The following is a 27,801-nucleotide window of genomic DNA, read 5'->3' on the forward strand; positions in this document are numbered from 1 at the left end:
AAACATCATGGACGGCTAAAGAGCCTCCTGCAGATCTGGGAAGTTGCCTGGTGGCCCACGATCCGCAGCGACGGCGACAAATCTCCAGACGATTGCAAGTTGTGTGGTATGGAGACCAAGGAGTGTGCAGTCATCAATCCTAACAAGAAACCACTTCACCAGCAACATCATCACTGTTCATCATCACCGAAAGAGACCCTTAAGCCGGATAGAAGGAATTGCCGGGGTGAGTGGCATGCCAGGAAAGCTGGGTATTTCAGTACCCTGGGAGGAATGGCGTCACCGACCCAAGGACACCCAGGCTGGTATCGGATTCCACCTCTCTCTGGTGTTCCCATAGATTCCTCCGGCAGACTAGTGCCTGTGTGGGAGGGCCTAGTTTTATCTAATTTATTACAAAGGCATTTTTGGGCACGCATTCAAGAGGATACCCACTACATGGACATTGGCTGACAGTACCTTCAAAGGACTAGTACCTTCCCTGGGGAGCCGTAGGCTGGGGGGGGGGCTATATGACATTGTCACACATGACACATGTTTTAACCACTCTATGTATTATAATGATTTTATGTATATTAGAGTTTTAATAGGTTTACATGTTGTTTTAGTCCATTTTATTCCTCTTTATTCCTTTATGAGCAATCACATGACAGGAAACAGGTAATAGCCAGCATAAATGAAGCAGCATGGCAAACAAAAGGGGTCTCTGTCAAGAGGACCAAAGCTGGATTGAGGAGTTGCTTTTAAGGATTTACCATTCCAGCAAACCACATCACTTTCATTGGATTATCACTACAGTTGGATTGTATATACACCGGTGGACACTTTCACATTGGGACTTACAGCACGCAAGGACTCTTAAGGACTGTTTTATGGTATGGAACCAATGGACTATGCTTTTAACAGCCTAAGGCTTCTTTGTCGTATTGTGTTTTAAGTTCCTGGTAGAAAATGTAAATACACTTCATTTATTCACTTTATTTCTGTTGTTGTCTCATCTTTTAAAACACTTTAAAACCTCTCACAGTTTAGTCTGACCCCAATTTTATTCTTGTAACGCTACCGGTTAGGCCGATTGTTACACTTGTCACGTGGTATTAGGCAAGGGTGTCCATTATCTCCTTATTTATTTTTACTAGTTTCCCAGATATTCGGTCTTCATGTTATCTCAATTGCTGGCAAACAGATACTCATCAGTCAGCTGGCTGATGATACCACTCTTTTTTTTTTTTTTTTTTTGCAAGATGCTAATCAAGTTCATTTAGCATTAAAGTATATCCAGCAGTTCTCCAAAGCATCAGGCCTGTTCTTGAACCTCTCAAAGTGTGAACTGATGTCCATCAAAGAATGTAATTTGTCAGAAATTTGTAATATTCAAATCAAGTATCTTATTTAGGTGTTTTTATAACAAAAAAAAACTTAGAAAGATTCTCCTTAAATTTTAATCCATTAATTGAGAGTACTCAAAAATCTGAATATGTGGCTCCAACGTGATCTCTCATTGAAGGGAAGCCAAAGCTGAAGGTTTGTCAAGGTTAACATATGCTGCTCTCTCTTTGAATGTTGACACTGCTATTCTTTAAAAATTGATACAATGCTTTGTTTGGAAGAATAAAACTCATTTTATTAGAAAATATGTATGTATGAACACCATTGAGAAAGGGGGTTTAAACTTTCTTGATTTCACCACTTTAAACAACACCTTTAAAATAAATTGGATAAAAAAAACTGTATCAATAAGCCCTCATCTATATGGAATCTGATCCCTAATGTTGTTTTTTCCAAACTAGGTGGTTTAAGTTTCTTATTAATCTGAAAATCCCTGTCAATTATCTCTTTTTCATAGGCAAATGTTATTAGCTTGGTCCCTCATTTTTAAACACAATTTTACACCTCACTCGTATCTAATCTGGAATAACAAGAATCTACTGTATAAACACAAATCTCTTTCTTTTTGTACTGGTTTAAAAATTGTATTTTTGTCTCAACTTTTCAATCAAAATGGTTCAATCTGTAATTACTCTGAGGTTTTAGTTAAGCATGGAATTCCTTTTAGTCTGAAAGAGTTTGCAATTGTTGCTGATGCAGTGCCACATGGAGTTCTCGTGCATTTTAGAGGTCTTTCTTTTTCAATCTCATGTCACACTGTGGATCTTTGTGAAACATTTGTTGGAAAACAGTGCCTTTCGTCATCCAAGTCAAAAAACAATAAGAAAATTAGTTTTATTTCAGATGGAGTCTATTTCGGTGCCTTATGTGATCTCTTATTAGAATGGTTTAGTAAGTGATATTCCCTGGAAGAAAGTTTGGTCATTACCTCACAAATATTTAATTGAAAATGAGAGAAACTGCATTTAAGTTGATTCATAGAGTTTACCCGGATAAGTGCTCTCTTAAAAGACTTAAGAATAATATTAATAATGATATAACCAACTGTTCTTTCTGTTTAGAAAACAATGAAACATCTTTACATTTATTCTGGAATTGCTCTTACACAACATAATTTTGGTTATTCTTGACTTCTTGACTTTATCAAATGTTATGTGAATCCTAATTTTGAGTTTACTTAGCAATGTCATTTTTTGGCTTTCATGAATGTGAAAAAAAGTGACGCTTATTTTATAAAACTTATTTTCCTGTTAGCTAAATATCATATTCATAAACGTAAATTTTCTAAATGTAAACCTCTTTTTTTTAAGATTCAAACTTGAAATGAAAATGTATTTTGATTCTATTGAGTTCTCTACGAACATAAAAGCGATAAGAACAATGCCTTTGTTGAAGGACTTGGCACTTCCTTTGGACCGAAAGGCTGAATGTCCCTGAACGGCTGTTGTATTATGTTTTGACGATGACAGTTGTTATTGTTTTCTTTTTTTTTTTCAAGCATTCAATTAAAAGAAAAAAAAAGACAGACTCCATTTAATAGTGACAATTGTGTGGTCGTAATTCTGTGTTTAATATTTAATTTTACACGTATTATTTTATGTTGTATGCTATTATATTATATTATGACGGCGCATGTAAACCGCGCATGCACCCTGATCTTGCGAGCAAACCACGCCCTTGATGATGTCGTCAGACAAAAGCTGTTTTAAAGCAAGGCTATGCAGCGCGCCGCGGAGGAGACCAGAGGTGTTTTTTTTTAAAGGATGTCAGTGGAGGAGAGGCTTCACTACGCTGAATAGGCCAAATAAACTGCTTTCTTGGGAAAAGAAACATATTATTTTTTTAATTTAATGAATCAACCGCCTATAATGCAAATCATCATGACGTTACTTTCCATTAAACATTTGTGTTGGATAGATCTATAGGCTATTTTATATCAGACGTTACGGCACTGTTAATTAATTTAATATGCGCAAAAAGTGATTGACTTTTGCTTCAATGACGTTAAGGCTGTAATTAGTGTGATTGGTAATCAAGGCAGACGTGAATGTTCCAAGTTGACCGTTACGCTTTTTCCAATGATAGAGCCTCAGAGGTTGATATCTCCCGAAATTTAGACCATCTCTGCTCAAACTCGAAACAACAGGAAGACAGAACCGGAAATAGTAGAAGAACAAAGGAAACGAAAGTGTGTGTGTATCCACTGTACATTATTTTTGCAATGTCAAAAGAAAGTATATAATGTGTCAGTATTTAAAAAAAGTATTATGTGAGGAAGGGGAGTAGAACCTGTAAAAAAATAAATTATGGGATGTCTCTGGGAGAACAGATGAGAAACAACTGATTGATCAATATCACGCAAGCATCGCAAAATGTATGTAATGGCAAGGATACTAACAACAATTGCTTTGTTTCACCTAGGTAAGTTTGCTATTATTTATATTTGCTCTTCTGTTTAAAACTTGTTGATAAGTGTTGTTAGATGAAAAATTCTCATTTAGGGCTGTAGTTTATTGTGACATGAGGCACACAATGTAAAATGTAAAAGGGGTTTTCCATGGCAAATCAACAAACTCACAAAACAAGACTTTCCTAGCTGAATTTTTATTGTACTGTGAATGTGTGCTATTTTTGTTTGAAAATTGTCAATTTTTTTAAATCTCGAAGATCAAGATTATTTATTATTATTATTATATATTTTTTACCATAAATAATTTATTTAATACAAACAACATTATTTGGTTTGACCTCTTAAAGTATAAGTTGAAGCATTCCAAAGTTTTGGTAATATTACTAAGTGGGGAAATAAGCTATTCTTCTTTGATTCAATGCAAATATATTGTGTGTAATCTTTTTAACAAAATATTAAAAATTAACAATTTATTTATGATTATATTTATTTGTCCAATTACATTTGAGCCCCTGAAAATGGGGGGAATGTGTATAAAATGGTTGTGTATAAAATCGTTTTGTTATATTTTTGTTCAACCCCTTGAATTAACCCCTTCAATTTAATCTTGATTGTTTTATTTTTAATTCTGTTCTGGTGGGATACAGAGCCGGAATTATTAAATTTGTGTCAGTGTCCAAATATATATATATATACAGTCAGGTCACTGACACAATTTTCATAATTTCGGCTCAGTGTGCCAACAGAATTAAAATGAAACAATCAAGATGAAATTGATTGTTTCATTAACAACATAAACTGCACGCATCCATACCGAAATTGTAAAGCAGTTATGTTTATTTTTGAAAATATGTTTCCAATAAGTAACTAGATAAGCCAGTTTGGGGTGTGCAGTTTATGTTGTAGAACAAAACGTATCGTCAAGTTTGTTGAAAACAGGCTTTATTTTCATCATAAATTGAAAATGTCCTGTTCTGAAGCACACGTTTCCCCTGCTGGTGAACTCGAAGAGTTGCCTCCTCAGATGGGCAGACTCTATGAAGAGTTTGAGCCAACATAAGATCAGACATTAATTGCAGTCTGCGTAACAGACCTTTATCAAGTGTACCCATGACTATTCGATCCTGAATGTGTTCATCTTTGTTCCCGAAGTCACGGTGTTCCAGCCTTTTCCTTTTCACCAGGATGTTGTACTCTTTGATAGAAACAGGCTCACTCGTGAATCACAAGAAATAGGGTAAACAACGTACCTCTTAAGCACACTAAAATCTACATTGAGACATTTTTAGTGCACAATATATTGGTTTCAGTACAAAAAGTTACGTTAAAATAAAATAATCTCACACAAAAATATTTAATTTTATTTTAAACGACAAAAGCATTTCAATTAAGATATACATCTTTAAATTCAAAAAGTCCGTCTGTGCTTAATGGGTACATTTTTGTACCTTTTAAGCACACCCCTGTTCCCATTAAGCTCACATCATGTTTTATTAAAAAAAAATTCATTTTTAGGAAAAATGTTTAAGAATAATTGTGAAAATATATTTTTTTGAAGGTACAAAGTCAATCACAAAAAAAACCCCAGAAGACTAAAATCAAGCAACAAGGCATTCAAGTCGATCAGTTATATATTCATAATGAAGTGGCATCTAAGCACATTGCAACATAGGCTAGTCCACGTTCAGCAAAATAACACATTCAAAAATCAAATAAAACAAACCAATAAAACATTTAATACATGGAGATGAACGCAGAAACTAGCTTCATTATGAAACCTCTTGTTAAATGGATGTAAACCTATCTATAGTCTCTTATGCTGAAGAACATTACATGATTTTTGCCCGATTTTCCACCGATTTACAGTCTGGAAAAGCTGATGCTAGTGGCCAAAGATCAGAGTCAATCTGCAGATTGAGTTGAAGAATCCATAGAAAATCGATTAACTTAATTTAAAGTGACAACCATCAGTTAATATTTAAAGTCTGTTTATGAAGTATTTACATTGACGTTCAATGTGGAAGAGCTTAAAGAGAGCACACTGAGCTTAATGGGAGCAGCAACAATTTTTAATAAATTTCATGTAATATTTATTAAAATGACAGGATTTGTGCTGAATAAATAGTCCAGGTCATATATTAAGTTCATACATATTTTAATGTGAACGACTATTATTAACAATATCTATGAAATTATACTTTTTTTTATTGATGTCACACTGAAGCTGTGTGATTTTCATAGTAGTGCACCCTTTAAGCTCACCTTAAAATATGAAATCTTTAAAAATTACAGCAATATAAAACCACAGACCAGCAATAAACTGTCAATTTATAATATTATGGATGTAAAAGTACAAGCCAGTAATCAGAATCAGAATGAGCTTTATTGGCCAAGTATGTTTACACATACGAGGAATTTATTGCCTGTGAAGTAGTATGTTAGCGTAGCACACAATCTTATACAGCTAGTCAGCTAACTGTGTTCTGTAGCATCTGTGCTATGTTGCTAAAACTATCTTTTGGATCTAATGTAATTATTTCCCACATCCAAGTTCCAGGTTATAATATGCAAAAGTCTGATCATTAATCTCTTAATTTTACAATAAGTAGTGAAATTTACCCAAAAGTCTTAAACATCAAAAAAAAATGCTCATTTAAAGGGCTCCTCTTTTGGTGAAAGTTTTTAGACAGCTTTCAAAATGGCCACCAGATAGCATGAACATATAGAGACCCATATCTCAGTGTGCAATGATCTGATTGACTTGAAATTACAGGAGGTATATAGTAACAAACACATCAATTGGTTAAGACATCAAGTAGGATAATAAATTATTTTTTCTTTTTATAATCTGATCTCAAATATGGAAGTGTGCTTAATGGGTATGTGAGTTTAACAGGTACGTTTACCCTACTCCTTGTATTTAACACAATATCAAATCTCTTCTTGTCACTCTCCTCATTATTTAAATGTGTGTTCAGCTTAATTTCCAAAGGCATAGATTAATGAACTGACCTGGACCCAACCATCTTTTTAACCAATTTTGTAACACTTTATTATCACTGGGAAACGTGAACTCACAAAAAACATAAATTGTGATGAACTACCTCCCTAATCACAATGTAATCACATCCTCTTAAAGGCATTATGCCCATTACAATGGCCTTTGACATAAATTGGTTTATAGAGCTCTATGTTGCAATAAAGGTGAAAAACATTTGGATGGTATTAGACTTAAGTTTAAGTATTTCTTAAGTTTATCTTAATGTTTTCATTTTCACCTCTTAAGGATTGTGCATGGACTTACCTGCCCCTGTACATCTGGTCCTGTCTTCACAATACTTTGTCCACTTGTTGTCTTGGAAAATGGGGCCAGGCTCTCCTGATGGTGTCCACTATACAGTCAGCGTGCATGCACTCAAGTATGTGATGTACTGTTTTCACACATGACAAAATAGAGCGCAGAAATGAGTAATTTGGTTACTAATTGGAATAAAACGGAATAGATGGAAATATACAGGATTTTAGAAACAATACAGCATTATAGAGATATGTTAAGAGGCTATTCCTACTTTTATACCCAACCAAAACAATTTTTTTTTAAAATATGTACAGCATAAAGTTAAACATGAAAGACATTAAATTACAATAATTTATGTATTGCAACAATGCCAGAAGAGCTACACCAAAAGTAGTGTTGTGGTCGCAGTAATTTCTTGTAAGATACATTAGTTTTGTGTGAGTAACAGAGCTAAAGTCACCTAAAGTAACTGAAATTGTTTTGGTTTCACTTTTCAGGACATGTGAGGCACACTTGATTTAAACGCACATCACAGTCTGTGACGAAGCAGGCGAGAGCCAGTGTGCATTTTGATATCGATGCTGTAAAACCTTTCACATATATTGAGTCACATAAATTTCACAGCTTCTTGATTTGGCAGTTATTGAATTTGTAATCAGCATGGATTTTTGGGTCTATTCCTCGCAATCTTTTGGATTGTAAAGATTTGGATTATAGCACACAAAACTGATTACTTTTGTGATTCTTATGTTGTGTATTTTATGGTTCTATTGTCAGTAACAGGATGCCTTTTGTGTCCCACAGCAAACAAAATGAAAACTACATTATAAGTAATGGTAAAAAGGTTACAGAAATATTATTCATTTTAAGGTTTTAAAGAGTAGTAACTTAATCCTTCGAAAGGAGTTGGCAGCACACAGAAGTCACACAGAATAGAACGAAATGCTATCATGTCATATTAAGTAAATGAGTGAACTACGTTTAATAAATGCAATAGAAAACAATGCATTTATATAACAACTGAATACAGTGTAATCAAAATGATAATGAAACAATTTCAGTATTCATGTAGCCTATTCTGTAAAGTTGCTCATGAAATTAATTTTAAAATTTAATTTTAAAAATTAATTTTAGATGTTGTCAATACATCAATATTATGTTTAGATGTCACTATTGTACGTTTCAGTGTCTATGTAGACATAAGTAAATGTTTGGTAGTTCCACACATTACATAAAAATACATATGAAAACTCATCAGAGCACGTTGGAAATACAAGTTAAGTTAAATTTTAAATTCATGTAAATTGGTAAAACTTTCACATAAGGCTCAGTCTAGATGATTTGCCCTCTGTCATGCTCAGATGGATGCTTATTCTAATTCTGATTCTGTTCTGTGTTGACAGTGGGGGGGAGGTGGTGGTGAAGGAGTGTGATAAGGTGACATTCCCTCTGCAATGCAATCTCACAGAAGCCTTTTCTGATGTGGATGACACCTATTACGTCAGTGTGTCTGCTGCTCTGGGCAACCGCAGCTCACCGTCTTCCTTCTGCGACCCATTCAAACCCATTTCTAACAGTAAGAGTGAGACCGTTTCATGTGATTTTTATTTTTATTATTTTTATTTATAGGCTTACATGAACCACAAAACATGCCCCATGGTTACGGCGTGTTGCAACTTTTGTGTCGACAATCCTGTCTTGGATTAATGTAAAGCTTCTGTAATACTTGTTGGGGTAAATTATACAGCTCTTGTACATCAAGTCTAGTCAAGGCATCTTTATGTAACTCTTTATATAATACACTTTGTTTCAAAGCCAATAGCTTTGATAGACAATAGTCATTATTCAGTTGAGATCAGTTCATTGTTGATTCAGTTTGACTCAATAACTGGGGTGCGTTTTCCAAAAGTATCGTTAGCTTACTATTGTTGCACGTTCCTTTGAACTCTATTGGTAATGATGGAACTTGCGACTATAGTTGCTTTTGGGAAACGCACCCCTGCTCAGCTTAGTTCAGTTCTCATCCAATAGTGTCTGTGTAGTCAAGTCAATAATATTACCAAACATCAAGTGTCCCCAACTAACCAAACCAAATGGCGACAGTGACAAAAAGCCCAAGTTCCACTAGTGAAAGAAATGGGAGGAGTAAAAAACCTTAGGAGAAACCAGGCTCAGTTGGGGGCCGGTTATCCTTTGGCCAGACAAACCAACGTTATGTGGTTTAATTCCAGGCTCATGGACTGATATCTTTCAGAACAGTTCATCCAGTTTCTTCTCCTTTGAAAATCAGGATGAATTATACCAGCATTTGTTGGGGGAATCGAAGCTGGCCATAGGGTCTGTGCAGAGGACTTGTCTGGTTCTCGTGGTTTTCGCTGAAGGTCTGTGCCGATGGCTTTCTAGTCGACAAGGTCTTCGCAGGGGATCTGTCTCTGTGGCTTGTGTATTTGTCTGTAGTGCTGATCTGGAGACAGACCGGATTTGGGTGACTACAGTAACCTCGGAGTAAGAACGAGGAGTCCTCAAATAGCGGTCTGGTTCCAGACACATCTTGGTTCCAACCGGGCCGCGAGACATAATGACAGTGATTTAACGGTAGCACCAGTTTACCATTTCTACAGTTTAAAGTGAGCAGCTCATTAAAAAAATGGAGCTGTACACACCACAAGCACCCAGGGTCATTTATTGTAGTGGTCTTTCTGTGCTGTATCCCCTAATATTTATATTTAGAGCCAAACACCTTAAATTCAAGGCCTTTTTGCTCCATGTATATGGTGGTTCTCTATCCCGCTAAAGACTAAAAGCAGTTCAAGAGCTGCAGATGACATAGTTATTTTAACAACAGTAGCAAAAACATGGCGAACAAATAGATTGATACTTCCACTAAAACACAGTAGAAAACATTTCTTAAATTTAGTCAGTTGAAACAGTTTTGAGGTTATTTTCAAGGTTAATTTTGTGTCACTGGAAAGTAGTGATCTATTATATTGTTGTTTATATTTTTACATTCAATACAAATTATACATGTAAATTATTACAAAAAAAAAAAACACAACGACAGGACATATAAAAAACAATATCAGACTTAATAACAGATTGAGTAGTATACATGCCTATTTAAGTGTTTATATTTTTACATTCACAACAAATTATACATGTAAATTATTACAAAAAACAAAACAAAAAAAAAAGTTTCCTTAACCAGAACAGCTGTATATTTCTTCCTTTAACCTTGTCCATGGTACCTAATCTGCACTCAAGCTTTACTTCTCTTCACATATTTTTATTTTTCTCTCCCAACTATATACAAAAACACATGAGGATGTTTCATTTACACTAGATTAATATTCTATTTTACAATATGGGTATTTTTATTTGTTTTACTTTCTTCAATTCCTTTGATAACCCCATTGCCTCACCTAAGATTTCTCTTTTAAAATCTATGTTAGGTTTGGCCTAATTGGAAGAATATAATCTACCCATTTACTCCATGTCTCGTTAAATTTCTCAGCTTGTAACCTAAGATTCATTGTTAATTTTTCCATTTTGTAAATGTCATACACTATTTCAAACCACTCATTAATTTCTGGTTTCTCAGGTTGTAACCACTTTCTAGTTATAGCTTTTTTACATGCTATCAATAGAATATTCATTAAATATTTGTCAGTTTTGTTTTTTAACTTAGAATTTGTGAGGCCAAAATATAATGATGAAAAACTAAAATCGATTGACTCGTGGAATATATTCTCTAAACACTTGTGTATTTCTTGCCAGTATGTCTGAACTTTGGGACACTCCCAGAATATATGCATATGATTGGCTCTATTAGAGCCACACAATCTCCAGCAGTCTGCATTTTTGTTGAAATATCTATTCTGTTCAGGAGTGAGAAAAAATCTTGTTATATTTTTCCAACCACATTCTCTCCAAACTGAAGATGATGTTGACTTCCATTGTAATTTAAAAATGTTCTTCCACTCTTCTTCCGATATATAAAAATTTCCCTCTTTCCCATTTATTTTTAATATATTGGCTGTTCTCTGATTTACTGTCTTGTAGACTTCTGTATAATTTCGTGATTATCTTGTTCTTGTTACCTGCTTTATATGCAGATATAAACGGTGTAAGAATACCATTATTTGTTTTTTCATTATATTTCCTAACAGTATTTTTAATTTTATGTTTTATTTGTAAATACCTATGGAAATCTTGATCTCCTAACAAGAACTCACTTTTAAGCGTATCAAAATCCTTCACTTCTCCTTTATGTAAAAAAGTGCAGTATGAGGTGAGACCTTGTTTAATCCAAGATTTGAAACTGTTATCTATATTATTTGGAGCAAATGTTGAGTCATAAGCAGGCCATCTCAATATTGTTACTAAATCTGTCAAGTCGTTTTTTTAAATTATATCTTGCCAAATTTTTAAGTTGCTTGTCCATAGGCTGAATTCCTTTCCATAGCTTTTAATCAAATTATCATCTGCCATTATAGCTTGCACTGGAGGTCTATTAGGGTTAGCATTTTCTATTTCTTTCCATCTGGCCTTATAATTTGGATTGCACAAACATATTAATGGTCGTAATTGGGCTGCATAGTAATACTCTTCTAAACATGGCAGGGCAAACCCTCCATCTTCTTTCTTGCATTGTAGTGTATTGAATTTAATTCTTGTTTTTTTCCCTTGCCATATAAAACGTGATATCAACTTGTCCCATTCTTTAAAATGTTGCTTACTTATTTCTATAGGGAGTGCTTGAAAAAGATACAGAAATTGCGGGAGTACATTCATTTTAATTGACTATTCTAGAATGTAGACCTAAATATGGTATGAGGTTCCATCTAGCTATATCTGATTTTATTTTAGCAGATAATGGCTTATAATTTACATCAAATAAACTTGAAGTTTCTCTGGGGATATTAACTCCTAAATATTTCAAAGAATTTTCTTCCCAATTAAAATTAAATTTTTCCCTTAAATATCTAGATGGTTGATAATTAAAAGTTAAAACTTGAGTTTTTTGCACATTTAATTTATAGCTTGACAATTCTCCAAAGGATTCTAATGTTTTTATCAGGATTTCTAGTGTTTTATTAGGTTGTCCTAAATAGACTAATATATCATCTGCAAAAAGAGATAATTTCTGCTCTTCTCCTAGTATATTTATTACTTTTAATATCAGGATTTTGTTTTATACATTGGCTAAGTGGTTCTAAAAATAAAGCGAACAATAATGGAGAACACGGACACATCCTTGTCTACATGATCTTTCTAAAATAAAAGATTGTGAGAGGTTTCCATTAACTTTTATTCTGGCTGTTGGATTGTAGTACAGTGCTTGGAAAGCTTTAATAATAGTTGTATGAAAACCAAACTGTTCTAATACCTTATAAAGATACAACCATCTGACTGTATCAAAAGCTTTTTCTGCATCCAGTCCCAGGAACATAGCTTCGATTTTATTATGCTGGATATGCCAGTGGATGTGTAGTGTTTGTGTAATATTATCTTGTGTTTGTCTTTGGCGAATAAAGCCTGTTTGGTCTAACTGTACAAGATTGAGTATTACATCTCTAATCTTTTAGCCAAGATTGATGTATATATTTTATAATCTATGTTTAAAACCGAAATTGGCCGATAATTTTTACACTCTAATAATTTTGATTTATCTTTTCCTTCTTTAGGGATAATCGTAATTGTAGCTTCTCTCCAAGATGGGGGAATCTGTCCCGTTTGGAGGGCCCAGTTACATGTAGTTTGGAGTCTTGGGACTATTTGTTCTCGAAAGCATTTATACCATTCAGATGTGTATCCGTCTGTGCCTGGGCTTTTGTTAGCTTTTAGCCTTGTTATTGACGCTTTTAATTTTAGTTCTGTTATTTCTTTTATCAAATTGGCATTCTGCTCTTCAGTAACTCCTGGTAAGTTTAGTGAGTCTAGAATTTTTTTATATATTGTTCATTCTGCATTTGGGGTTGTGAATATAAGGTTCTATAATATATTTCAAAACTCTGCTGTATCTTTTCCAATTTATGATATACTTTTTTTAGTTTGGGGATTTTTTATTTTATAGACTGCTGAATCTGTTTGTTGTTTTCTTAATTTATATGCTAAAAGTATTGTAGATTTATTTCCTGATTCATAATACTTTTGTTTAAGAACATTAATTTACGCTGAATTTCATTTGTGAACAAATCATCTAATTCTTTTTGCAATTTTTTTATTCTGTCTTTTTTCCCTGGATCCTTTGTTTTCTTATGCTCCTTCTGTAACTCTTCCAATTGTGTTTGTAAACTATCCATTCTTTTTTGTCTATTTTTCTTTAATAGGGCTGAACGGGCAATAATTTTCCCTCTTAAGACCGCTTTAAAAGCGCCCCATAAAATTAACGGTGAGACTTCACCATTATCATTTTCATTAAAGTAAGAAATAATCTCGGATTTGATGCTTTCTTTCACTAAAGGGCTATTTAGTATACTTGAGTTCAACTTCCAAAGAGTAGTTCTTGTGCTGTTGCTGATATTTATTGTCATTATAATAGGTGCGTGATCTGATGTATCAATGTTTCCAATATCGCATGAAGTCACTCTATGTCTGTCTTTAAGAAAAGTAAATAAATAATCAATTCGACTGTATGTTGAGTGAGGGGCTGAGTAATGTGAGTAGTCCCGTCCCTTTGGGTAAAAAATTCTCCAAATATCAATGATACCAATATTTTTTATCAAAGTATTAATTTTCTTCCTCACTTGGTTCTGTGATATAAGATTTTTCCCTGAAGAGTCTAATTTTGACAATCGAATATTCATATCACCCCCACATATAAGAATACCTTCAGATTCTGTAGATATCATATTAAATATTTGTTTATAGAAGGCCCATTGACTTCCAGTAGGAGCGTATAAATTGAGTATTGTTACTAAAATTCCATTTATTCTCCCTTTTAATGAAAATAAATCTGCCATCTTTATCTTTCTTCTCTGATAAATGTTCGTAGGTTACTTGGTTTGATATAAGAATTGCTACCCCCCTTCTATGTCCAGATTTATATGAAGCTGAAAATAAATATTTAAATCCTCCTTGTTTCAATTTCAGATGTTCTGTCTCGTTTAAATGTGTCTCTTGTATGAGAGCTATATGAGTCTTTTCTTTCCTTTAGCTTAGTGATTATTTTTGTCCGTTTTTGAGGATTTAAAACCCCATTAACATTGAATGAAATTATTCTTAATCCTTGTTTATTAGTCCCCATGTTGGTACTGCATTTACTATCTAAGACTTTCTTAGATAAGTCTACCAGACTTTTCAATACCCATATTATTATGTTACATCCTCTTGTTTGCAATGAACATCCGGCACAAAACAGTGCTCCTCAAGAATAGAACTAACAACACTGTGTAACTTAAAGAACATTACAAATACCTTAACTTTAGGTTTTAGGACTTCCAAAAGTGAGGTTCTTAAAATAACCCTAATTGTGTTTGGAAAATTTGTTTCCAAGGAGAGAATACCTCTTTCCACCGCAAGAGGGCTCTCCAACTTCACCTTATAGTAAAAGTCACTTATGACTTCAGGCGCGTGAGTTCCTCTGTGCTCCCGATCTTATTATCTCAATTTGTTCGGCAAAATGTAGTCATCAGAATTCAGTCCGCTGAATATTATCTTAGTCTCCAAAATGGGTGGGAATAAATCAGTCCAGTTGCGTATAAATAACTACACAAAGAGAAGAAATGCCGGCAAATACAGTCATTCATTGAAGCCATATATTTTCCCAATTTTAAACTTTTTTTTTTTTTTTTTTTTTTTTTTTTTGGAAAAAGGGAAAAAAAACGTCATAAGATTAGTCGTCTTCTGCAGATTCACGTCTGAATTGCTGAAGTTTCTCTACCACTGAGTGCTCGGCTCGCCTCCCTCGTTCCTTTCTTTTACCACTGCTTCTTCCTCTTCCATCATTCGTTGACCAGGTCATCTTCTTGATTTTCTCCATCAGTGTCTCCGGTTGTTTCACTATGGAGACAGGTAGACCCCTCTCAGCCATGTCTCGGGTCGCCTCAGTTGCAGAGCAGTAGATACGGATGCCGTCCTCGTAGAAGACCCGCATTTTGGCAGGGAAAGGAGTCTGAAAGCGTATCCCTTTTTCTTTTAGTTGTTTCTTTACCTCCGCATATTCTCTTTGCTTTTTTAACACTACCGATGCGTAGTCATGGTCAAAGTTGATTTGTCTTCCATTCCAAACAAAGCCTTTGTTTTGCCACGCAGTTTTAATAATTTCCTCTTTTGTTCTGTAGTTCTGAAATCTTACAATGATGGATCTCGGTGCTGATCCACACGGTGGAAGTGGGGTGAGCGCTCTGTGAGCTCTTTCGATCTGCAGATTAATTTCCGTCGGTAACTGGAGATTTTTTTTTGGCAACTGCTCAATAAAGGATATCATCGATGGACAGTTTTCCTCAGATCCTTCGGGTATTGAGTAAATTCGTATGTTATTGCGCCTGTCGCGACCCTCTTGATCGATTAGTTTCGCTTCAAGTTGACCGTGCAGCTTTATCATCTCCGTGATCACCTCCTCTGTAGTTTGCATTCTTTCCTCCATTGTCATCCGCTCCTCCATTTCGTCAAGTCTCTGATTTGCTTTATTGACTTCCTCTTTGAGCTCTTGGAATTGTTTCTTGTTATCTTGACGGAACTCCTTTAACTCTTTGAATATCATCTTCAAATCAACTTCCATGTCCCCCTCTTCCTCGCTGTGGGTAGTTTGTGAATCTGCGTCATTTACCTCAGCGACGCTTTCGGTGTTCTGTGCGGTTTTCTTGCCTTTATTTTTGTTTTGCCTGTCTTTTGTCATGGCCCTAGACTTTATTAAGTCAAACCCTCAAAACATATAGAGTACTACTCTTCGTTTAGGCCTTTTTATTCACTTTGTCGGGAGCGACTCTTGTTGTCGTCCAAACCGGAAGTCGTAAAAGTCTATTTTAAAGTAAAAAGATAAAATTAGACCCTTGGAGTAATATGACCCCCTTGGATTTGGCACAGAAGCCCCCAAATGTTTGTTACTAGTATTAATTATTTTAAATGTAATACTTATTGCAATTAACAGGATTATTAATTATATTTCCATGAATTGGATGTATTTTCCGCCATCTTTGCTTTCATTAATGGAAGGGAAGTGGTGTGTGGCCAAGTATGGTGACCCATACTCAGAATTTGTGCTCTGCATTTAACCCATCCAAGTGTAAACACAGTAGTGAACATACACCCGGAGCAGTGGGCAGCCATTGCTGCGGCGCCCGGGGAGCAGTTGGGGGTTCGGTGCCTTGCTCAAGGGTCTCACCTCAGTCGTGGTATTGAGGGTGGAGAGAGTGTTAAAATGACTAGAATATTAGCCATGTATTAGTGCTAAATAAGCACATATTAATGCCTTATTCTACATGAGCTTATTCTACATCCCTAAACCTACCGAATACCTAAACCTAACAACTACCTTACTAACTATTAATAAGCAGCAAATTAAGAATTTTTTGAGGGAAAATTGTAGTTAATAATTAACAAGTGTTACCTATTCTAAAGTGTGACCGTTAATTGAGTAAAATCATTAAAAGCTATAGGTTAATTGAGTGAAATCGTTAAGCTTGCATTCAAAGTGTTTCTGTTATGACGTATCTTTCCTTAAAATATGGGCAGTTAATTACGTAAATATTTATATGTCTGTATGTAAGTCTTAGAATAATTTTACCTTTCAGATAAATCTCTTTTACTGGGATTCTGCGTTCAGTTACTGAATTATTCAATGAAATTTTCAATATAATATTTTAAATAGAATAGTTTAGTATTTTACATACAGTATTTTAAAAATATATAAATATTAGTCATTCTTTCAATATTTTATTTTGTACTATAAATTAGCAAATGTTTTTATTTTATTATTATAATTTTTTTATAACAGCACACTATTTGAGGCATCATCATCCAGCACATGCTAAACTTATTTCTAAATATGTTACAAATTCTTAAGGGGTGCATCTTGCCCCATCTTCAAATTAACCAGGTTTGTGAGAAGACGTTTTTTTTGTCGGTAACACTTTATAATAACTGCACGCTATCAGTGTTGGGGAAGCTACTCTGAAACTGTAGTTTGACAAGCTACAAGCTACTCGTAAGTTAAAGTAGTTAAACTACAGTCAAGCTACCCTTTTGGAAAAGTAGTTAGCTACACTACAAGTTACTATCAAAAAGTAGCTAGCTACATTGAAACTACTTTTGATTTTTTTGAACAACGTATATTATAAATAACTGAATAAGTGTCTGAGGAATGTTTTAAGCAAAATATTTAGTGTTTAAAACAATGCAATACAATTATGATTTCAAAGAGTATTGTTTTATTACACACAACACTCAAATATCTCAGACTGTTTGTCAAAAGTGCAAAAATTGCAACAAATACAACATTGCAAGACCAAAATATACATCCAACGTAAATTGCATGTAGAACTTTTTCTCAAAAATACATAGAGAGCAATAAAGCAGGATAATTAATACATTTAAAATGGCCATTACTCACCTGTATGTGCGTCCTTAAATTTGTGCTTGAGGTTTTCGACGTAGACAGCGTTTTAAACTTTGGTTTGCAAAGATTGCATACAAAAGTGTAACCTTTACTTGTCGTTTCTTTGAGAGACATGAACTTGGACAAATAAGGCCATGGGTAACCCTCTGATTGTTTACGGGGTCTTTTTGACCCCAAATGACTTTTGCTCAATTTTTAAAAAATGTTCCCTTTGTCCAAATGGTATGAAACCTTCTACGGCTCTCAACACTTTCTAGATCTACAAAAAAAAAAAAAAATTGGAATGATATCTGTTTTTATGTTAGCGTGACAAAATTTGTGACACTCGTGGTTTTCGGGGTCTCTGGAGACCCCGCAATCAAAATAGACAAAATTCATCATCAAAATCAGAAACAACGCAGAACACATCGACAGAAATGGCACAAATAAAGTGGCACACTTCCACCAATGCAAAAAACATCCACAATGCTAAATTATATTGCTCACAACACTCACACACACACACACACATAGAGGAACACATTTTTGAGACTATAAAAACTGTTCTCTTATCATTTGTAAAATAAAATCATCCAAAATGCAGTACCACCACAAAAATAAATTGGTGACACTGACACATTGAAAATGTGCACACTCACACACACACACACACACACACACACATTTGTAAGGCTATAATTTGTCAAATAAAATCATCCAAAATGCAGAACCAACACAAATATAAAGTGGTTACACTGACACCGACAATGTGTACTCACACACTCTCACTCACTCACACACACACACACACTTATTGTTCCTCGTTGTTTGATTTTTTTTCCCCATTTACTGATTTCTTTTACTAAATTTTATCTTTTTACTGCTTTATTTGCTCACTTGTTATTGCTGTTCAGTTCATGTGTTCATATGTAATATAACTATTCATTTTTGTTCTGTTACAGTTAGTAACTGAAATGTTGATTAAAATTGTAGAATTATATTAAAAATAGATAATTGAAATAAATGATAAAATCTTAAGACTCCAACATTTCTCTTTGTAACATTTTGTTCAGGTTTGATTCTAATCATAATGTAACATTATTGAAAAACTGGGGGTTTTTCAGTACAAAAAATACTAAACTTTGACAAAAAATATTTTATTTTTGTTATAATTGTGATTTTATAATATTTAGATATGAATGCAACTGAATCCAACTTGTGAAAAGATATCTTTCAGGTCTCTCAAATAGCAAATAGTGGCGCTATATCGCCATCTAGTGGTTAAAGTGATTTTTATTTTTATTTTAAAACTGCATTTTCCAAAAAATGGGTATAAATGTTACATTAAATAATTTTAAATGATCCATGTTATCCCCATGAATGAAAGTTAGAAATCTGGGCCTTTTATAAAGTGAATTTTACATCAAATGCTGTTTTTTTGTAAATTTGTAATTTAAATAAATATTTATTTATTTATTTATAGAAATTTGAAAGATATCATAAATCCTCCAAAAACTGCACAAACGTTGAGTAAAAACATTAACAGAGTAAAATTACATTTGTAAAAAAAAAAAAACCTATTATCTTGTTACAAAATTAAATGTTATTGTCTGGGGTCTCTAGAGACCCCAAAAAAAAACAATAGGGGACAGAAATAAAAACCATCTGAGGGGTAATTAACGTTAGTTGTTTCTCCATCCTCCAAATCTGCCGCCACGTCTTGCTCCATCATGGATAATATGGGTGTCAACCCACTTCTGTACGTCAGTGAACTGTTAGCCGCAAGATGCGTGATTAAACAACAGGTGGCGGTAATGGCAAAAAATGAGTTTGTAATCTAACAAGAAGAATATCCTTGCATCGCGCTGATTCGCGCAGGCTCGACAAAACGCAATGTAGCTTTTGCTCGCGCTACACCGCTACTTTCTGCAAAAAGTAGTTAGCTACTGGAAAAGCTACACTGTTTAAAAAGCAACTGAGCTACTGCCAAGCTACTGAAAAATGTAGTTAAGTTAGTAGCGTCGCTACTTGTAGTTAACTACTCCCCAACACTGCACGCTATGAATCATTAGGTAAGCATTAGTAAATAGTCAGTTCATCCTTTACAAATTGGGATGCAGGGATTGTGTGATTATCAGGCAAAAGTGAAGCGAACGCGGAGAGAGCGAGTGTGTCCGAGAGAGAGAGAGATATGGAGCGACAATGTATGTATTCTCATATGTGATAAGGGTACAGCGAACCAGTGTTGCCAGGGTCGCGGTTTTCCCGCACAATTGGGCTATTTTAAAAATACAAAATACAGTTGTGGGAAAAATTACAGAGCCGTGGGTTGCGGTTTTTTGGGCTACTTTTATAAATGTACCGCAGCCGCCCAAAGTATACACGTGATCGCAAAAGGAAGTTATTACAAACACTCGATGGTGGTTTAAAGTGAGTTCTGAATAAAAGTGTATTAATCTCATAAATTGTCTTATCTAGCATGATGCTAATGTTAGCTCTAATGCACCTGCAGAACAGGTCCAATTCTTCTTTATAATGCATTTTATTATAATACTTCATGTAAGGTCGGTCGCAAGGAAATATTTTGTTGTTTTTATTTAGAAATACTTTTAATAATAGTTGGGTAAATGTGATTGAAACGATGTGGCTTGGTAAACTTTTTATTGCCAATATAAAGGCTGATAATGGCTGAATTAAAACAAAAGAATAATAAGGATTATGTCTCATACCTGGCGGAGATGTGAAAGGTTCTGTTTCCTTAAACTAGATTGTCATGCATTCCTTTATTTCAACACATTTACAGGTAAATCCTAGTATTTTAAATTTGCGATTAATCATGATTAATCACAGTCCAGGACTGTGATTAAGGCGATTTAAATTTTTTAATCGATTGACAGCACTAATATATTTTATTTATATATATATATATATATATATATATATATATATATATATATATATATATATATATATATATATATATATATATATAACACACACACATATATACTACTGTGCAAAAGTCTTAGGCCACTAGTATTTTCACCAACAAAAAAATGGTTTTAGGTCAGTTATTTCTATCTTTTAACTGGTATGTCTGACTGGCGCCGAACATGGCCTCTTCGGTTTGTTGCACCTTGGTACTTTTTCTGTTTTTGTTTGTTTGTCCTGTCTTAAGCAACGTTTTTCCGATCAGCTTCACTAGAAACAAACACTTGGACATAAGAAATAGCACAGCAGATAACTTTTTGCCGACGTTTGAACATTCGGACGCTTTACTGGACATTTTAGTTGGAGGAGCATGCGTTCCTATACAAGCGCTCCAGGCGACGCAAGCGAGGGAAGTGCGCTGGTGAAATCCAGACAGCACGGTTTAAGGACTCCGCTGCTGAGTATTCACCTGGCGAATCTCCGCTCCCTTGCAAATAAATCAGATGAACTACAACTCCTCACCCGCACAAAAAAGGACTTTTTAAACTCTTCTGCGATTTGTTTCACGGAAACCTGGCTGAACGGATCTATCCCGGACAGCGCACTACATCTAGCGGGCTTCCAGCTGTTCAGAGCTGACCGAGTCATTGGGGAAAATGAGAGGCGGTGGATTATGTTTTTATATCAATGAAGGCTGGTGAACAGACATGACAGTTTTAAAGAAGATGTGCTGCCCAAACCTGGAAGCTCTCTTTATTAACTGCAAGCCTTTTTATTCGCCGCGTGAGATTTCCTCTTTTATTCTGATGACTGTGTACATTCCTCCTGAAGTGCGTGTGAGCGCCGCGCTAGAAGTATTGGCCGACCAAATCACACACACAGAGCAGCGTTACCCGGACTCTTTCATTATCATTCTCTGTGATTTTAATAAAGCTAATCTCACCCGCGAACTGCCTAAATACAGACAACACATCACATGCCCCACCAGGGACAGCAATATACTGGACCATTGCTACACTGTTTTAAAGGATGCGTATCACTCTCTCCCCCGTGCAGCACTGGAACTCTCTGATCACTGTTTGGTTCATCTTCTACCAGCCTACAGGCAGAAACTTAAATCTGTGAGGTTTCATTCCGATATGTATTTCTCAGCTTTTTTCTGATTTTCCACAGAAATGCCTGAGATCTATTTATCTAAACCTTGGAACGCAACAGGATTCCTCCCCCTGACATGTGGAGATGCCAGACACCACCGGATGTAGGGACGGACCATAAAAACACAAAAACATTCTTCAGGACTTCATTTTGACATCAGACAGAAATGGACAAACAATTGTACCAACTATGGAATTCCACATATGCCGGTTTCCAACAATGGATCTCATTGTTTCAAAAAGGTCAAAGCCATAAATCAATCTTAACAATTCTCCAGGTGTATGTTCACTACTGTGTGTACACTTGGATGGGTTAAATGCAGAGCACAAATTCCGAGTATGGGTCACCATACTTAGCCACACACCACTTCCCTTTCCTAAATCATTCTTGACACCAGGTACTCCATATTTACTACTCATGGATCAGTTTGAGTACATTAAAATACTTAAAGAGGTTATGTTGCCTTATGCCGATGTGGAAATGCCCTTGAAATGGGTGTTCCAACAAGACAACAACCCCAAACATACAGTAAGCGAGCAGAATATTGGTTCCAGACCAACAAGATTAAGTGGCCAGCCCAATATCCAGACCTTAATCCAATAGAAAACTTGTGGGGTGACATCAAAAATGCTGTTTCTGAGGCAAAACCAAGAAATGCAGAGGAATTGTGGTATGTAGTGCAATCGTCCTGGGCTGGAAAACCTGTTCACAGGTGCCAGACTCCATGCAACACAGAGGTGAAGCAGTTCTCAGAAACCGTGGCTATACAACTAAATGTTAGTTCAGTCATTCACAGGAAAGCTAAATCTTCAAGCATTTTTCAGTTTATAGAGGAAATGTTTGACTTTGTAAAGACAAATGCAGACATTTCTATTTTTTTGAACAGCCTAATATTCCTTTTTTTCACTTTCTGTAAAGTAATAACAAATTTGATACATTTTTCTTCATGTTTTGATTTAGAATAGAATGCAATGTTCCCAATGCATTTGTGTGTATTGAAGTAAAGGTTATTATACGGATTTTGAGCTTTACTCACTTTTTTAAACACACTGCTATTATTTTGAACACAACTGTAACATATATTATGTGACATATAGCGTATGTGACATATATCGTATATAACATATAACGTGGTTGCGCTACAGTCCCGCCTCCCTCTCTCTCCCTATCCCAATTCACTTCCTGTCAACTCTAAACTATCCTATCACAATAAAAAGAGACAAAAACAATTATATTAGATCTTCAAACAGGTTCTCCCCACTGAGCAACCTGATGAAAGTGCTCTAGTTATTGGCGATTCTATTGTACGGAACGTAAAAGTAGAGACACCAGCCACCATAGTCCAATGTTTACCGGGAGCCAGAGTGCCAGACATCTTGGCAAATTTAAAAGTGCTGGCTAATGCTAAACAAAGTCAGTAAGATTGTTATTCACATCAGCACAAATGATGTTCGACTTGAAGATCACTAAAAATAACATTGAAGAGGTGTGTGAACTTGCGAATACGGTGTCAGACACTGTAATATGCTCTTGTGCAGACTGTCATAGCAGACTGTCGTTACTCAATGGCTTGATGTTTAAGTGGTGCCCGCAGAATAACATGGATTTCATAGACGATTGGACGAGTTTTTGGGGCAGACCAGACCTGTTGAAAAGAGAGGGTCTTTATCCCTCCAGGGGTGGTGCCTCTCTTCTCTCTAGAAATATGGCACATAGTCTTAGTTTTGGACATGACTAACTGGGGCCCAGGTCAGGAAGCAGACAGACTGGCTAAACGACCGTCTGCTATTTCACTGGGAATCTGACTTTGTCAGTCTCTCAACAGTAGCAAAAGGAGTGTGAGTGTTGTTTAAGTTACGGTTTATAAGGTTTGAGAAGAAGGTCTGTCTAGCTGTAGCTAGTTCCACATTGAAAGCATGAAGGCTGTCTTTATAGATGCTATAATGAATTTCAAGATTCGTCTTCCGCCACATCCGCTCAGTTTTTCTGCATTGTCTTTTCATACTCTGAACTGCTGTTGATTTTCTCCAAGGTGACTTTTGTCTGCCAGTCTTCTTACTGACTATTACAGGAGCAATATCATCAATAACATTCTTAACTTTTGAGTTAAACGAGTCTGCAGAAATGCTTGGTGTTAACGATGGATGAAATGTTTAGACCTCTACTGATGAGTAAATCTGATGATTGTGCCCACGATTGTGTGTGGGTCCATGTACATGCTGAATCAGGTCAAAAGTGTTTAAAAACAGTTATAATTTCTTTTGTAGTTTTGATTTCCGCATTATGTGCAATAGCAAAACAGTCAAACTCATTGATCATTGATAACAGTTCTGTGAACTGATCAAACTAAGGAAATCATTGATAACAGTTTTGTGAACTCTTCAGCAAAGGCTGGAGAGTATTTTGGAGGCCTGTAAATTATGATAAACAGAATGCGTGGAGCAAATCTTTCAGCACAATACCTAGATATTCAAAAGACAAGACCAAATGACACTTGCTTGCATTGATAGACATCTTTAAATAGAGAAGCTACACCTCCACCTCTCCTAACAGTCTTGCAGACACTTATAAAATTAAAGTTAGGAGGGGCTGTTTCATTGAGGACTGTTGCACAGCAGCTGTCTTCAAGCCATTTAGAAACATAAAATCCAGGTTATTAAGTCATTGATCAGAAATTATTTATTTTTTAGTGAGCGAACGTTTAAAAATGCCTCTACAGCAATCTTAGTTTGATGCATAATAGGCTGCAGATTACATGGGTCAGCCGTAACGGCTTGAGAAGGCCTTAGCCTTTCTATCATGTGATAAACCAGAAATAGAGAAAGCTACAGGCACACTGGGTTCACGCTTGTTCTTTTAACATTTGTGAATGTTGCTACTATCATAGCGGGGACCCGACACATATCACTGAGAGCTGTTAGTTGTTTCTGGTTTACCTAAAGCAGATGGAGGGTTTGTTTTGGCTGCGTGGTGTTATTAGTGTCCTTGCGGGATGTCAACCACATGATGACTTGGAAGCTGATATGAAGTCCTGTGGTCACTCATATTCTGTCCCGGTGTGTGTGCCATTCAGGCTGAGTGGATTAGCACACACTATTCAAGTTCAAGTTGAGCTTTATTGTCATTCCGCTACATGTGGGGACATACAGTGGAACGAAATGTCGTGTCTCGCAGGACCACGGTGCTACATAAATACAGACATACAACAATGAAGTAAAAAAAACACTATAAACCTATACACTATTAACCTACTGACAGATTTAACTATAAGTATACTATATATAAGTATTTATCAAACTAAAAGAATAAAGGATAAAAAATACTAACTATACGAATGCTTCACATAAATATTACCCTGTACAAACTAAAAAATAGAAGATAAAAAATACAAACTATACGAATGCTTCACACATACTGTACATGTGCAAAGAGAGACATTTGAGTCAGCAGCTGGTTGGGGAACAGTGCAGGATGATTTGTAGTGCATGAGCATGTAAACATACATATATTGCTGAGTCTTTTGTGGGATTGTGCACACGCAGCAGTGTGTGTAAGTGTCCATAGTGCACATAGTGTAAAGTGTCCATAGTGTAAAGTGTCTAGTGCACATAGAGGAGAGTGTGTTACTACAGGTGGTTTGTACAAGCCCACTCGCCTGTGTGTAGCACACTTCGAATTGCACAAAAAAATAAAAAAAATAAAAGTTCCATACAGTTTTTCTTTGGTGTGGTAAGGTTTGGGGTGGGGGGTGGTCCATGTTTCAGGAGGTAGGGGTTTGCATGGGGTTTCAGAGGGGGGCGGGGTGGTTTGAGTTCAGGGCTCTCACAGCCTGGGGGAAAAAGCTGTTGAGCAGTCTGGCGGAGCAGGCTCTGATGCTCCGGTACCGTCTTCCTGATGGTAGGAGCTGGAAGAGACTGTGGGAGGGATGGGTGGAGTCCTTACACGATGCTCCTGCAAAACCAACAGCATCGTGAAGGAAAATGTCCAGGATGGAGGGGAGAGGGGCACCGATGATCTTTGCAGCTGTGTTCACTGTCCGCTGGAGGGTCTTGCGGTCAGCAGCACTGCAGTTCCCATACCAGACAATGATGCAGCTGGTCAGCACACTCTCAATGGTGCCTCTGTAGAATGTGGTGAGGATGGGTGGAGGGAGACTTGCTCTTTTCAGCCGGCGGAGAAAGTGTAGGCGCTGTTGTGCCTTTTTGGAGAGTGACATGGTGTTGGTGGTCCAGGTGAGATCCTCTGTGATGTGCACCCCCAGGAATTTAGTGCTGCTGACTCTCTCCACAGTCGAGCTGTCGATGGTCAGTGGGGGGTGGTCAACGGAGTTTCTCCTGAAGTCCATCACAACCTCCTTTGTCTTCTCCACATTGAGGGACAGATTGTTTGTGCCACACCATTCAGCCAGCTGTGCCACTTCCTCTCTGTAGTGCGTTTCATCGTTGTTGCTGATGAGACCGACCACTGTTGTGTCATCAGCAAACTTGATGATGTGGTTGGAGCTGAACTTGGCAGTGCAGTCGTGGGTCAGCAGTGTGAAGAGCAGCGGGCTAAGCACACAGCCTTGTGGGGCACCTGTGCTCAGTGTTGTAGTGCTCGAGGTGTTGCTGCCGACACGGACTGACTGAGGTCTTCCAGTTAGAAAGTCCAGGATCCAGTTACAAAGGGAATTGTTAAGGCCCAGCAGGTTTAGTTTATTTATGAGCTGTTGTGGGATTATTGTGTTGAATGCTGAGCTGAAGTCAATGAACAGCATTCTAACATAGGAGTCTTTATTTTTTAGGTGGGTAAGAGCCAGGTGGAGGGTGGAGGGAATTGCATCGTCCGTAGAGCGGTTTGGACGGTATGCAAACTGGAGCGGGTCGAGTGTGTTGGGGAGGCTTATTTTGATGTTATGCATGACTAGCCTCTCAAAGCACTTCATCATGATTGGAGTCAGTGCTATGGGACGGTAGTCATTGAGACAGGACACAGGTGATTTCTTTGGTACCGGTATGATTGTTGTGGATTTGAGACATGTGGGGACGACTGCCTGGCTCAGCGAGGTGTTGAAGATATCTGTTAGGACATCTGTCAGCTGTGCAGCACAGTCTCTCCGAACACGGCCAGGTATGTTGTCAGGACCCGCAGCCTTGCGTGGGTTAATCCTAGATAGGGTCTTCCTTACGTCGGCTGGAGACAGACATAGCGCCCGGTCGTTGGGAGGTGTGGGCAGTTTTTGTGCAGGTGTGTCATTCTGCATTTCAAACTGTGAATAAAAGTGGTTGAGTGCATCGGGGAGGGATGTGTCCTGTACTGAAGGATGACGGAGGGAGAAATACATATTGTCCTTTAGCACTCTTGCACCAAGTTTTTTTGGGTGGAGGCCATCCAGTTTAAATCAGTTAAATCTAGGCTGCAGCAGATTGTGCAAATGACTCCTCTGGTTCCTGTGGTCTTCACTGGGGATCAGTCTCTGGGGCTCATCTAGTTGTCCTGGTCTCTGCTGACTTTCAGGGCTGTAGAGGTCATCTATAGGTGCTGATCCACCATCTGATCTGGATACAGTCTGGATCTAGGTGGCTACGGTGACCACGGAATAAGAAAGAAACAGACTAATATTAGCGTAGATGCCATTCTTCTAAAGATGTAACAAGTACATCGGGTGTTTTGTAAAGTGTTCCCGGTTCCGGTTGACCTAGTACAACAATTGCTGCCTTCGTCCTTAAATAAGGGTCACTTGTTTGTCACTAGTTTTTTCACAAAATGATTTACCTCTCTAATTAAACGCCACACTGCTATTTTGAACATGCCCCTTTCAATTAATGATTCAATTACACAGAATCAGCTGCATGCATGTCATGACTGTTGGGTCTGTTGGTTTTCTATTACTCTACCACACCTACTAGTAAAATATTTGCCATAGAAATATAATTTCTACCAAAAACAGTGATTGATCTGGTTATTATATGGACTGCTATTATTTTGAACACAACTATGTTGAACACAATAACACAATATGTTGGCGCACTGCTCACAAGGCTACCGGCGCCGACCCTATTTGAAGTTCTGATAGGAACTGGAGTGATGTTTTGTCCTGCG

The 27,801-nt window shown here is 36.5% G+C and overlaps 1 protein-coding gene across 1 annotated transcript in view; it reads left to right on the top strand.

The window, feature by feature from the left end:
- The first annotated feature begins 3,504 nt into the window (after positions 1–3,504).
- LOC306876413 (interferon alpha/beta receptor 2-like) overlaps positions 3,505–27,801 on the top strand; it is a 32,797-nt gene continuing 8,500 nt past the window's right edge. The window contains exons 1-3 of the mRNA XM_079427547.1: positions 3,505–3,810; positions 7,086–7,218; positions 8,501–8,673. Of these exons, the coding sequence (XP_079283673.1) occupies positions 3,762–3,810; positions 7,086–7,218; positions 8,501–8,673 (355 nt within the window). The 5' untranslated portion in view covers positions 3,505–3,761. The remainder of the gene's footprint in view (positions 3,811–7,085; positions 7,219–8,500; positions 8,674–27,801) is intronic.

The sequence above is a fragment of the Barbus barbus genome (genome assembly GCF_936440315.1).
Source record: "Barbus barbus genome assembly, chromosome: 10".
Taxonomy (NCBI): Eukaryota; Metazoa; Chordata; class Actinopteri; order Cypriniformes; family Cyprinidae; genus Barbus; species Barbus barbus.